At 39.3% G+C, this 13,398-nt stretch overlaps 1 protein-coding gene across 1 annotated transcript in view; it reads right to left on the bottom strand.

Annotated features, from left to right (window-relative positions):
• Positions 1-247: 247 nt before the first annotated feature.
• The window catches only part of serinc5 (serine incorporator 5), a 30,026-nt gene continuing 16,875 nt past the window's right edge, over positions 248-13,398 (bottom strand). Inside the window, exons 3-12 of the mRNA XM_028458236.1 lie at positions 12,732-12,910; positions 11,627-11,709; positions 11,445-11,538; positions 7,792-8,003; positions 5,144-5,236; positions 4,809-4,935; positions 4,034-4,103; positions 3,932-3,968; positions 3,613-3,757; positions 248-1,179 (exon numbers count right to left, since the gene is read on the bottom strand). Of these exons, the coding sequence (XP_028314037.1) occupies positions 1,035-1,179; positions 3,613-3,757; positions 3,932-3,968; positions 4,034-4,103; positions 4,809-4,935; positions 5,144-5,236; positions 7,792-8,003; positions 11,445-11,538; positions 11,627-11,709; positions 12,732-12,910 (1,185 nt within the window). The 3' untranslated portion in view covers positions 248-1,034. The remainder of the gene's footprint in view (positions 1,180-3,612; positions 3,758-3,931; positions 3,969-4,033; positions 4,104-4,808; positions 4,936-5,143; positions 5,237-7,791; positions 8,004-11,444; positions 11,539-11,626; positions 11,710-12,731; positions 12,911-13,398) is intronic.

A 13,398-nucleotide genomic window follows, 5' to 3' on the forward strand; every position in this document is an offset into this window, starting at 1 on the left:
TTTTCACTCCCGATACGATATTGCAGCCTTGCATATTGGCCGATACCGATATCAATCAGATACGATATCAGCACGAATCAAACATACTTTTATTACTTATTTTGTAGTGTGGAACGTAGGGCTGAACGATTTTGCGCACATGTTCTAATTTCAATGCATCTTTAAATGAGTTGAAATTAAAACAAAAATCATTCTTTAATCCGTCAGTTTGTGAGGAATGTAATCAGACGGAAATAAATCAGACACATTTGGAGCAATAAAACAGTTTTGTTTTATAGAAAACAAAGACAATTAAAAATGAAAATGTAAAGACAGTAAACTCAACATCCAGTGTTGAATAGACTCTGATAAACACTTACTGTACGTGTGACCAGTAACAGGTTCTTAATGATGTAACAATAGCCATCAAACATGTGGAAAGTAAACAGCTCCTCCAAAGAGTTCCTCTGTAACGCCAGCCTGCTACGTCTGCTACATTTGGCTGGAAAACGCTTGGTTTAACCGTGGGAATGTGTGACTTTTATCTGTGAAAAGATTTGGCTCAAAAAGGAGCACCAGCTTCATAAAAACTTTTACAAAAAGACACAATTTAACCAAATATCAAAGGTAGCCTGAGAGATGAGCTTTCAACAGAGCCTGAGACAAATCTATGAGTTCACTTCAATCCTTTCTAATAAATACTATTCATCCAGCAGTCCAGTCATCTTTCCTTTTCTTTTGTTGTCATGAATTTGTCCCAAAACTTTGTAAACTCTGTACAGTCCGGCTCTAAAAACAAAGGGAAAGGCTGAGAGTAAAAGCACAACGTGAAGGGAACACTGAGGGTTTCTGTTGCAGCCAATCATTTTACTATGTAAACCAGTCTTCATTGGAATCCAAATCAAATTTAAAAAAAAACTCTCCTCCAGAACTCAGTGGGAGTTAAATCTTACCATTGAGGTATGTGGAATAAAGTAAAACTAAAGCCATTGCTGAACCGTCTGGGCTTGTGTTTGGTGGAGCTCATAGCGATCCTGGTCCTGGTCCTGGTCCTCCTAGGCCTCGAAACGCTTGGGACAGACCATAGGAGCCACCAGGGTCCACAAATAGAGAACCAGACACACCCAGCAGGACGCCATCTTAATCCAGAACACGGACCAGCTTCCATCCAGCAGCTTCTCAATCTCATGGTTGTCATAACTGTGGAAAACAAAGAAAATATGTTGTGGATTTCAATATTTGGAAATCAAAGAAGGTTAAAATAAGAGATCAGGGTGAGGAATGAGATAGATGAAGTGATATAAATCAAATAAAGAGATCAGGATAAGATTTCTACAGTGTGGATGTATTTTTGGTGCAGCAGTGAGAAGAATAAAATAAACTAGCACATCAAATATAAATAAAAGATGATTAACAAGGGTAGAATAACAATAATAATAATAATAATAAACAAGAGCACAAATCTCCTCTAAGCTCCAAATCTCAGTTATCTGGATCAATGATCCTGATCATGGTAACGTGATCATTCACACTTAAAGGCTTGGAAGACATTTCTACCACGTGGTTGTGCTGTTGTATGTCGTGTTGTCAAGAGATTAAAAAAATGGTGCGATTAATTAATGTCATAAATGAATCTATTTTTTAATCGCACTTAAAAATAGCTGAGAAACGCCCTCAACTTGATGTATTTTCATTTAAATCACATTATTGTGGCAGATCAAAACATTGATATAAAACAAAGTGTCTGTTAAAAACAATAAATGACTTTATAAAGACTAGAACAGATGCAGGCGTAACATTTACATTCTACTGTATATGAGACTAGTTTTAATGGATACCTGTCATATTGATAACATCAGGACTTATTTATTTTGGCTCTGAACCCTGTCATCTTGTCCAGTTTTGACAACACAACATGCTCAGAGCATGTTGTAGTTAGCACTAGGGGTGTCCCGATCCGATATCAATAACGGTCCAATATCAGCCTGAAAACAAATACCGGTTATCGAATTCAAATTTCCGATTTTTTTTTTTTTTTGCAATTAACTTTTTATTGATTTTATTCAATTGTAGAATACTGTAGATATTATGTTAAAGGTTAAAATGTATGTAACCTATTGGTTAATAATAAATGGGTCAGTTTTGCTGACTATTGTTCTCTGTTTGAGTGACATCACTTGATCAAAGCCTTTTCTAACATTCCACACTAGAAAATAAGTCAATTTTTTTTTTAGGAAAAAAAAATTAATAAAAGTATGTATGATTCATGCTGATATCGTATCGAATCAATATTGGTATCAGTTGATACGCAAGGTTGCAATATCGGTATCATGTCGGAAATGAAAAAAATATCAGGACATCCCTAGTAGAGTTTAGAATTTAAACTGCACAAAGCAAACCCGACGTAAATTATTATTTTATTGAACGTATTGCAGCCGGTAGATTGGTAGTGCGGTGTCTCGCACAGCGAGGGGGGAGAGAGGGGGGAACAGAATTGTTCACTAGTCTGTTCCCCGTTTACGCCCGCCCTTTCCCCAGCCTCCCAGCCAATCAACGCTCAGAACACATGTAAACAAAGACACACATTGGCAGAGAAAGCTGCACGTAACCACGATGCCTTCACGGCCATGGGAAATCTCAGCATCAGTTAACCAGAACATAGAACCCAGTCCGTTACAGTATGCAGACGTGGATCACAGATCAGACTGAAGAACACAATCATATTTGTTCTCTGTGCTCCAGCAGCAAGTGAGGAATGAGCAAAATCAGCAAATAATATTCAGTGAATGTGAACGCTGAACAACTAAAAGCAACACAACGCCATCGATATCCCGTCCCTCTACAAGCAGAAATCACTTTAGAAATGATACCACAACAATATAGAAGTGTTTTTGTGTTTATTAAAAAATAATGCTAATGTAATAGAAGTTTAAAAAAATACTTGGGTCGGACTCGGACCAAAAATCTAAACTCTAATCTCTAGTTAGCATTGTCTGTGCTAGCTGCTACATGTTTTTTTGCTCAATTTGCACACAACTGGGCATGTGTTTTCCATCCGGTGTTTTTATCAGCCAAAATTAACGTAAACAAAGTTGAGAAGCTCCGTGGTCTCAGGGTAGTCTCCAGTCTTGTATTGTAGCTTGTGCATCAGTATCATGGGTATACCGGGAAGAGCTGAACATAGGGACTTATCCACTTTAAAACTGTACATTAGCACATCCGCCTCACAGCAAGAAGGTCCTGGGTTCAAGCCCTGGGGTGGACACTTGGTGATTTCTGTGTGGAGTTTGCATGTTCTCCCTGTCTTTCCTCCGGTTACTCCGGCTTCCTCCCACAATCCAAAAACATGACTGTTATGTTGATTTGAGTGTGAGTGTTTGTCTGTGTATGCGTTGCCCTGCGATGGACTGGTGCCCTGTCCAGGGTGTACCCCTGCCTAACGCCCAGTGTGAGCTGGAGACAGGCACCGGCAGACCCCCGTGACCCTGATTAACAGGAACAAGCGGGTCTGAAAATGGATGGATGAATATAACAAAAACAGCAGCAAATCTCATCTCAGTGGTGATACATGTTGTTCCCAGTGTTATAATAAAGACTCATTCAGTGTTTAAAGGCACTTGTAATAAAACTTACTGGAACCAGTTGGTGACGGTCATCATGACATAGAGGGATCCCAGGAAGAAGACGGAGTGGAAATACCAGTAGCTGTAGATGGTTCCGTCCTTCTCATCGTACAGGACGTTCTGACCCGAGCCCGTCTTCTCCTCGTCGTAATCCTCTGAAGGACAAACAATAAAGAGCTGAAAGAGCCTTTGTCCTCCAGCAGAGGGCGGCGTGCTTCATCCCAGCAACAGTGACATCATCTTTGTTGTGGCTCAGAAGGATTATTAATGACCTAATGCAGACTGTGGAAAGGATGGAAACTACAGGAAGTGCTCAGGTGTTCTCTCACCTGTGTCGTCTCCAAAGCAGAAACAGCAGCGAGCTCTCTGCAGGAGGAACAGATTCAGCATCAGTGCTTCACTTTGACCATCACTCATTATTCTGTGTTTACCTCAGCTGCTGGCTCGCTGTTCCTGCACACTCGGAGCGCCGCAGAGCTTCGTCTTGTGGTCGACGTCAAGCTGGAGAAAAACCAGAAGGAAGGAGAGAGAAACTGGTTTGAGGAGCAAACTATGGTCTGGAGAATACGCGTCTCTCTCCTGTGCGTATTCTCTGGTCCAGGTTATTCACATGCCCTGCGCGCGTAAATCGACCAAAAGCACGTAGTCTAGAAATGAAGGCGGTCTGAAGCAAAGGAGGCAGACTGGACCATGATGTCATTATTTTTGGGCTGTCTAGAAATCACGGAACATGGGAGTTTTCCTAATGCTTGTAAATGTCATTGAAATCCGTGATAATGATAAAGAGCACTTTAAATTTGAAACGACTTCTTTGATAAACAATGTATCAGATTGTTGCAGTGTGAGGATCGGACACATTTTTCTGTCTGAGACACAGTTAAAATCTCATATTAACGACAGATTAACGTTTGTTTGTGTGGAAAGCCTGATTTTAAGTCCAAACTTCTAGTGAAATATAATGTTTCACCTTATCGAGGCGCTGCACTTATTCCAGGTTCAGAAGCGCGTAAGAGGAAAACAACTTAAGATGATGTGAGAATACGTGCAAGACCAGATTTGAATGGGAACGCCCACATTTCAGGGCTGCTCCACCCAGAGTGCGTAAGTGGGATGAAGGCACGCAGCGACTGACTTAAGTACAGCGCCACTGCACGGCTTTTTTTTAGCGTATGGGAGAATAGAGCCCTAAACTTTTACGTGTCTTACCACGAGTAAAGGACGCAGCCAAACAGGATGACCGTGCCAATGGCCGTCACAATCTTTTTGTCGCTTTCTCTGCCGGATTTGAAAGGGAACACACACACGGTTGTGTTGACACCATCGACCTCCAACACTGGACAAAGAAAACCAGAAACAAGAAAAAAACAAAGAAAATGAATGAGCGGGTTTAAAATGAACATCTGTTACTAACTCATGAAATGGATTTCTGCATATTGTCAACAGATATAAACCAACATTTCCTGCAGATGTTTACACACTGAGCTCATGAATCTGGACAAAAAGCTCCGTCATGTACAATCCACGTGCGTGTTGATGCTCACCTTCTGCAGGTTTGCTGGAGAACGCTGAGAACGTGAGGTACATGACGTAGACGCTGATGACACCGGGCTGCAGAAGGCCTGACGTGGGCTGCACTGCAAACACACAACAATGGAGCTTCAAGATGAAGCCGAGTGACGTCCTGTTGTCTCACACAAACGTACTAACTAGTGTTAGTCACACAGTGACTTTACAACTGAACTTTTCTGCTTTGCAAAATCTTTTAATTCATATGACTGATGCAGAGATAGGCAACTTATATCACGCACAGCCACAAACCTGTGATTGCATCTGACCTGAGGATCACATGATCAACATTCATGTCAATACTTACATGAATAATAATCAATCTGAGCCTTAACACAGGAAACAACAAAGGGTTATTGTTGCTGTTTTGTGTATTTTTGTTGATGGTGTGTTTTTCTATCATTTTTGTTGTTTTTATTTGCATTTTTGTGTGTTTTTGTTGTGTTTAGTGTGTTTTTGGAGTCATTTTTGTTGTTTTTGTGTAAATTTCTTGCTGTGTGTTTTTCTTCCATTATTTTTGTTGTTTTGTGTATTTTTTGTTGATGTAATGTGTATTTTTCTGTCTTTTTGGTTAATGTTTTGTGTGTTACCAGTCATTTTGTGCATTTTGAATTAATTTTCAGTATTTATTTTGTAATTTCATATACTTTTGTTGTGTGTTATGGGGTCATTTTCTGGAGCTTTGTTGGTGTGTTTTGTATTTCTGTTTTGTATTTTTGTCATTTTGTGTGCTTTTCGATCCGACCTAAGCCTGGGGTCTTGGATCTATGCTTGGCTACAACCTGAATAGCAAACTCTGTGACAACTTATAAAATGGCCTACATTTATTTATTCGTGCAAGATAGTCAAATGCAATGGCAGCGCTGGACGGCGACTGGCTCCCAGGAAAACAGCCGAGGGCCTAGAGATTGTTTATACTTCCGTGTTTGTTCTTGGGCGGCCATGTCTCGGACAATGGGTTGGACTTGATGCAATTGGTCAATTTAGCAATGATGCGAAGGTTGCTGTGTTTTTCTGTCATTTTTGTACATTGTCGTTTTTGTTTTTGTGTAATATTGTTGTTTTGTGCAATATTGTTGTTTGGTGCATTTTTGTCGTGTTTTGTTGCCGTTTTGAATATTTTTCCATCATTCTGTGTTTTTGGAGTAGTTTTTTTTTCTTTGTATGTTTGTTTCTGTTTTATTTTTGCTGTTGTTTTGTGTGTTTTCGTTTTGTATATTTTTTCGTCATTCAATATGTTTTGTTTTGTGTGTTTTGGAGTATTTTTTTCTATTTTATTGTTTTGTGTAGTTGTGTAATATTTGTTGCCATTTCAATTTTGTTGTCATTTTGTGTGCTTTTTTTTTTTTTTTTGGAAATTGTTGTTGTTTTTGTGTAATATTGTTGTTTTGTGCATTTTTATCTTGTGGTTTCTTGTTGTTGTTGTTGTTGTAGTTATGTATATTTTTTCCATCATTCTGCTTTTGTTGTTTTGTGCATTTTTAGGGTCAATTTTTTGTGTTTTTGTTGAACAACGAATCTCGATTACAACGCGCTAAGTTACAGTAAGTGAGTGGATTTCAGCCTGGCTACGTACGCGCTCTTGTGGCAAATGTGGAGATTACAGCGTCAGACCAATCACAACCACTGAGAAACTGGAGAGCAATTTATGTCACAATTGAGGAATAATTCTTTCAAAATATGAAGAATTAAAATACATAATTCAGAACAAAAACAACACAGTTGCTGCAGTAAAAGCAGGAAGGAATGAATGCAGGAATTGATGAGTGTTAACGCTTAAATATTTGAGATACGCAGAATAAACAGACACTGATCAGTTTCACTTTCTCTTTTACCTTGATATATATTTGTATTTTATATTATCTTATAGGACTGAGGCTCTTAGCGTCACCACAGAATATATGAATGAATTAATTAATTAATTGGTCTGAAAGTGCCCGACGCACGCAGGTTTTAATCAGCTGATTAATGTAGGTCAGTCCATCAGACATAAACCTATATTTCTTATAGGATGTCATCGGTAAATTAAAGGATTGCGTCGATGTCTAAATATTCTCTCTCCTGTCAGCGTCACATCAGAGCCACACAGTGACGTGTTCACAATGATCCACCTTTTATTGGGCAGACTTTCATACTCGCTCAGATCCTAGCCAGAACAAAACCTGGTCCCGACCAGGTTAGTCGTTCAGCCTAAGTTACCACGGTGATTTTGCCCTGTAAGATGTTAGCCAGCTTTGTAGTACGGCCTGCACCGAGGAGGAAATCTAGCTTCGTAGTATAGGTCCTTATTGTGCATTTCTGTAATATTTGATGCGGTTTAATTTTTGTTGATGTTTTGTGAGTTTTTCTGTCATTTGTGTATATTGTCGTGTAGTTGTTTTTGTGTAATATTGTTGTTTTGTGCGTTTTCGTTTTGTGTTTTTTGTCGTTTTGTATATTTTTCCATCATTCTGTATGTTCTAGTTTTTTTGTCTATTTTTATGTTTTTTTGAGTCATTCTGTGTGTTTACTTTGAGAGACTGCACAGAATCAGCTCGAGTGCCGCGTGTGGCCCCTGGGCCACCAGCTGCCCATATCTGTGCTGGTGTTCTGAATGTGTGTAAACTTGTGTAGTGTTTCTCACGTTTCTGTATGCAGGGAGAGATGGCCAGCAGGGACACAACGAGGCAAAGGCTGCCGTTGATGCCCAGGAAAAGCTTGTTATAGAAACAGGCTTCAGGGTGAGTGTAGAAAAGACCCATGAACACTACAGCTCCCACTGCAGCCGTGAACAACAGCAGAGTCACCAGGGCCAGAGCTGCGTACCACATACGATTATAGGTCACTCCTGAAGTCCTGCAGGGAGAAAGCAGAGGGAGCAGGGCAAAGACACAAAGTAAAAAAAACTGATTTTAAAGAGCAAATTAAAATTAGCAAAAAGGGAAACAGCAAAGAAGATTAACTCAGGATAAATTGTCCTAAAGAAAAATTCAAAGGTGGGGAGAAAAGGAAAAAAGGATTATAGATTTACAAAATCAGTTTGCATTTTTACATCTATTTAGTTTAAAATCCCCCCAAAAAACCTTCATTTACAAACCAAAGGAGCTTCTCAAGGCAATGATAGCAAACCTTTGATAAAGTTAATTGTATTAGCCAAGAAAAATCCATACAAAGGCGGCCTTGTCACATAGGCCGAACAGTATTGGCTGATGAGGGTGCCCTTCAGACAACTAGGCCAGTTAGAACGGGCAGATAGGCGTGCGCTTTAACAGAGATATCCGCATTTCAACTGATGAGTTTCCATCTCCTCCACGTACTGTATATCAGTCCATTTACAGCTATTTATGGTCACTTCTTACTGGAACCAGACTGATACACCGCTACCTCCGTCCGTCCGTTCTTCTTACCATGAACTACTGCGGAGCGATCACACCGAGTCCGGACTCTGAGTCAGAATACGGACGTGATCGCTTCTGAACAAACTAAACATGGTGATTTGGCAACGTCATATGGTTTATTGTTTCTGTTCTGTTTTCGCCTCCTAACCGTGGTTGGGAGAGACAGGGGAGATCCGTACTCTCCAGCTTCTCGTCCGGGGTTAACTCCCATAGACCTCACGCTCAATAAAAGTGGTAGAGCGCAGAAAGAAGAAGCCGTTTTGTTGTTAGAGAGCTGTACTTTATTCACTAACTGCACTGTAAACATAATAATGGCTTAGATTTATATAGTGCTTTTTTTTGAGGAGACTCAAAGCGCGATACAGAAACCATTATTCATTCACACCAGCCACTCACATCAGTCTTACTGATGGTGGTAAGCTACAATGTAGCCACAGCTGCCCTGGGGCATACTGACAGAAGCGTGGCTGCCATTTTGCGCCATTCTGACCACCACCAACATTCATGCACAATTCATACCCATTCATACGAGGCAATGTGGGTAAAGCGCCTTGCCCAAGGACACAACGACAATGACTTGGATAGAGCAGGATTCGAACCTCCAACCCTTCGGTTACTGGACGACCCACTCTACACTCTAGCCGCAGGGTTCAAAGCGTGGGAAAAAAGCAGCGCCTTATAGTTTGGAATTTATGGTAAAAGGTTGAAATCTCCACTTAAATGTTTGTTTTCATCGCTACTGCAAACACTCTCTTATTTACATTGTATGATTAGCTTTGCGCATTGCATTGTGGGATGTGGAGTCCCGTAGATGCATAGAAGTGTTTTCACTTCATTCTTACTGTGATTTCTTGATTTTGCTCCAAAGAACTCTTCCAGAGTGACTTCCCAACACATGATGTTTTCACTGAAAGTTGTGGCAAAACAATGGAGAATGTTTATTTTGAGGTTCACACAGAAAGATTTGAATCCAGCATAAAAATAAATGTGTGGCAGAGTGAGGAGATACCATAGGGAATAAAAATGTCAAGTGAAGCCAAACACTGTCCTCATTGTCTGGAGAAGAAACACCAGAAATCACAGTAAGAATCAAGTAAAAACACTTCTTTGCATCTGTCTACAGCAGTGGTTCTCAAACCTTTTAGCTCAAGTACCCCTTTCTCTTATTTCTGAATCCATGTACCCCCTTTTGTCCGACTGAAACATTTTGCTTAGAAAACTGTTTCAAAACAACTAATGTTCCGATACAACGTTTTCACTTCGAATATGATATCGATATTGCAGCTTTGTGTATCAGCCGATATTGATCCGATATGATATCAGCACAAATCACACATACTTTTATCATTTACTGTATTTTGTAGTGTGGAATGTTGGAAAAGACTTGATCATGTGATGTTACTCAAACAGAGAACAATAGTCAGTAACAATAGGTCACTTTGTTGGAGTGTGAACCACTGTCACCTATAGATAAAAGTGCTGGAGCTGAACATTTTATCGGAGAGCTTATACTGATTTTAGATGCAGTCGGATAAAATCCTATAATCATTTTCTGGCTGCTATCAGACCGATATCGATATAGGATCGGGACACCTCTAGTAACTATAGAACAAAATGATAGAATAGAAAGAGTGAAAACACATTTTAAAGAATCTCATTTTGTAGAAAGAAACAGTATTTAGTGCAGTAGTTGGAGTAGTTTTTTGGATCGTGACTAGAGCCGAGTAAAAAAATAGATTTAACTTATCTGTAATCGATTTCATTTAACTTTTCCAAAATCGATTCATTGATGCTGAAATAATTGTTTTCTCACACTATAGATAGCAACATCAATTACTGAGTCTGTGTAACGCAAAACTGCATTCAGTCAAATATGACGGATGCAGTCAAAGCTCTGCTGGGTGAGACACACCAGTCAGAAGTTTGGAACCATCTTATCAATATCCAAGTCAAATTTTAAAAATCAATCAATCAATACTGAATCGAAATCAAATCGTGATTAATCGATTCAAAACCTTTTTGATCGAAATCTAATGGATTCAGGAAGTTGGCCATGATACCCAGCCCAAACTGTGACCTCATTTTGATATCAAGAATTAGTTTTTGATCATGTTTGAGCTCAGATATATATTTTTTACTAGATTCATGTTTCACAAAGTGAACGTATAGAAATACAGTTGTTTAAGATTGTGAGTTGCTTTAATTAAAAAAAGAACGAATAATAAAAAAAAAAATACATTTCAATTTTTCAGGAATTTCAGGTGACCCCATTTAAACCCCAGGTGACCCCACATGGGGTACCAACCCCAAGGTTGAAAAACACTGATTTAGTGGCTCCTGAATACATTTATTTCTATAGTTTTTTTTTTTTTTTTTTTTTATAATTTTGGGTCATCTAACCTTATTTGTTAATTTTTCCACTCTCTCTCTCAAGTACCCCCCATAGTGACATCACATACCCCTAGGGGTACACATACCTCCATTTGAGAAACTCAGGTCTAAGGGACTCCATATCTCACAATGCAATGCAGGAAACTTTTCCAACAATGTCAATAAGATAATGTTTACAGAGGCGATAAAAACAACCGTTGAAGCTGCAATTTCAACCTTTTCCATCTCTTTTTTTTTTTTAGATGAAATGATGTTTGACTTATGGACCTATGAGGTCTACACTTTATCTTTATCTGATTAAAAACTGATTGTCTCCAGCTGCTTTAAACGCTGGGTTGAAGTGTCTCTGTGTGTGTGTGTGCGTGTGTGTGTGTGTGTGTTAGATAAACCACATTTCCTGTGCATTAGATCAACACGGACTGCACTCCACCCACAAAAATTAAAAGCACATGATTCCCACCCTCAGAGCTCCCTAAGAGGAGGAAGACACTGAAAACATTTCTCTCACCAGTTTGTGTTCCATCTGTGTGCAAACTCCACCAACAGCATGAGTTGGATGAGCAGGAATAAGAAGCCACCAGCGGCCCCCACATATCGCCAGACTGAGAGAAGGAACACAAGTTAGCAGCTCACTCCTATTCAGGAACATAAACTGTTTTTTTTTTTTTGTTTTTTGTTTTTTTAATTCACCTTCGAGAAAGATTTTCTCTTCAGGAAGGAAAAAAGCTCCAGCACAGCACGCCACGAGCACAATGAACTTCAGCAGCCAAAATCTGAAATTCAGCATCACATGCAGTGCAACAAAGTCTGATCACAAAAACAAAGATAAACATACTAAACGTACACGTTCCAATGAAGCAAATCAACAACCAACAGGGATGGAAACTTTTCTCACAGCAGGGCCGCAAAACTGTGACTGTATCTGATCTGAGGGTCACATGATCAACATTCATGTCAACATTTAGAAGAATGACCAATCTGAGCATTAACACGGGAAACAACAAAGGGTTTGTGTGTGTTTTTGTGTGTTATTGATGTTATTTTGTGTATTTTTGTTGTGTTTTTGTATATTTTTCTAACATTCCGAACATTTTTGCTGTTTTTTTCAGTACATTTTTTAGCGCTTTGTATTTGTGTATTTGTCTTTTTTTTGTGTTGTTTATTTTCCCGTCAATTTAAAATATCTTTGTTGTTTTTTGTATTTTTGTTGTTTTGTTTATTTTTTTGCATTTTTGGAGTCAGTTGTTGTTATTTTGCATATTTTCCTGTAATTTTAGTATATTTTTGTTGTTTTGCGTTTTGGATTTGTGTGTTTTTCTTGCATTTTTGTTGTCATTTTGTGTGGGTTTTTGTTTCTTTGTCTTTGTTGTTTCCTGTGTTAATGCTCACACTTATCTTTATTCTAATGCTGACATGAATGTTGATCATGTGACCCTCAAATCAGATTTGCGGCCCAGCTGTGATAACAGTTGTCCATCTCTGCTTTGGAGGAACTGATCTATTGTAATGTCTAAATCACTCCAGTGTAACAAGCATTGATTAATAAATAATCGTACATCAACACATTAATTGTACATTTTTAATCAATAAAAACTTACAGATATGATTCAAACCTAATGTTAAGAAATATAATTGAGGCACTGAAAGCTTCAAAATTGAACCCTTTGGTTTATAATGTTATATATAACATTATATTAGGTAAACTGTGTAAGCACGTGTTTATGGGAATGATCAAGCTGTGATTGGTTGACGGTTAAAAATTGTTTGTTAAAAAAAAAAAAGGAATGAGTGATACCCGTTGTGAACGGCCGCCCTGCAGCCCACGCTGTTGTTGACTCGAATGGTGAAGATGGCGAAGAATAAGAAGAAGCAGGCCATTCCGAAGCACACCTTGTATACCGCAGCGTATCCCACCAGGGTCTGACAGACCTCCCCAACAGTCGCCGTCTCACAGAGGCTGCTGTAGAGCGGGATCTGAAAGCAAATAATCAAATTGGAACGAGTGCGGGGATGAAAAGAGCGCCACCTCTGCTCATGTCTGTGGAGTACGTGTCCCGTTGTAAGACGTCACGCCTCTAAAGGAGCAGAAAGAGACTACAGCCTGTTAGAGAGGCCTTTACAACTGTCAGTGCACACACACAAAGGCCTGACATGAATAAATTAACTGCCTTCTGTCAGCGACTCGCACAACGACGGAGGAGGAGGGGAAGCACAGGCACAGAAATGCTAACGTGAAACTATGAATAAAAATGGTTTTAAAGCAGACGATGAGCTCGCGCTGTCCTTCAGATACACAGTGAAGAGTGAGCAGTCATATCTCATTATGATTAGAAACAGAAACACACAGTCACATATTCTTTAGTCTCAAGTGGAGGGTGGTGTTAGCACTAGCATTAGCATGGTGTGAGGGAGGGGCTGCTTTAGATCCCTTTAAATCACTTCAGAGAAGAAAAGACACAATG

This window comes from Gouania willdenowi, chromosome 9, assembly GCF_900634775.1.
Source record: "Gouania willdenowi chromosome 9, fGouWil2.1, whole genome shotgun sequence".
NCBI lineage: Eukaryota > Metazoa > Chordata > Actinopteri > Blenniiformes > Gobiesocidae > Gouania > Gouania willdenowi.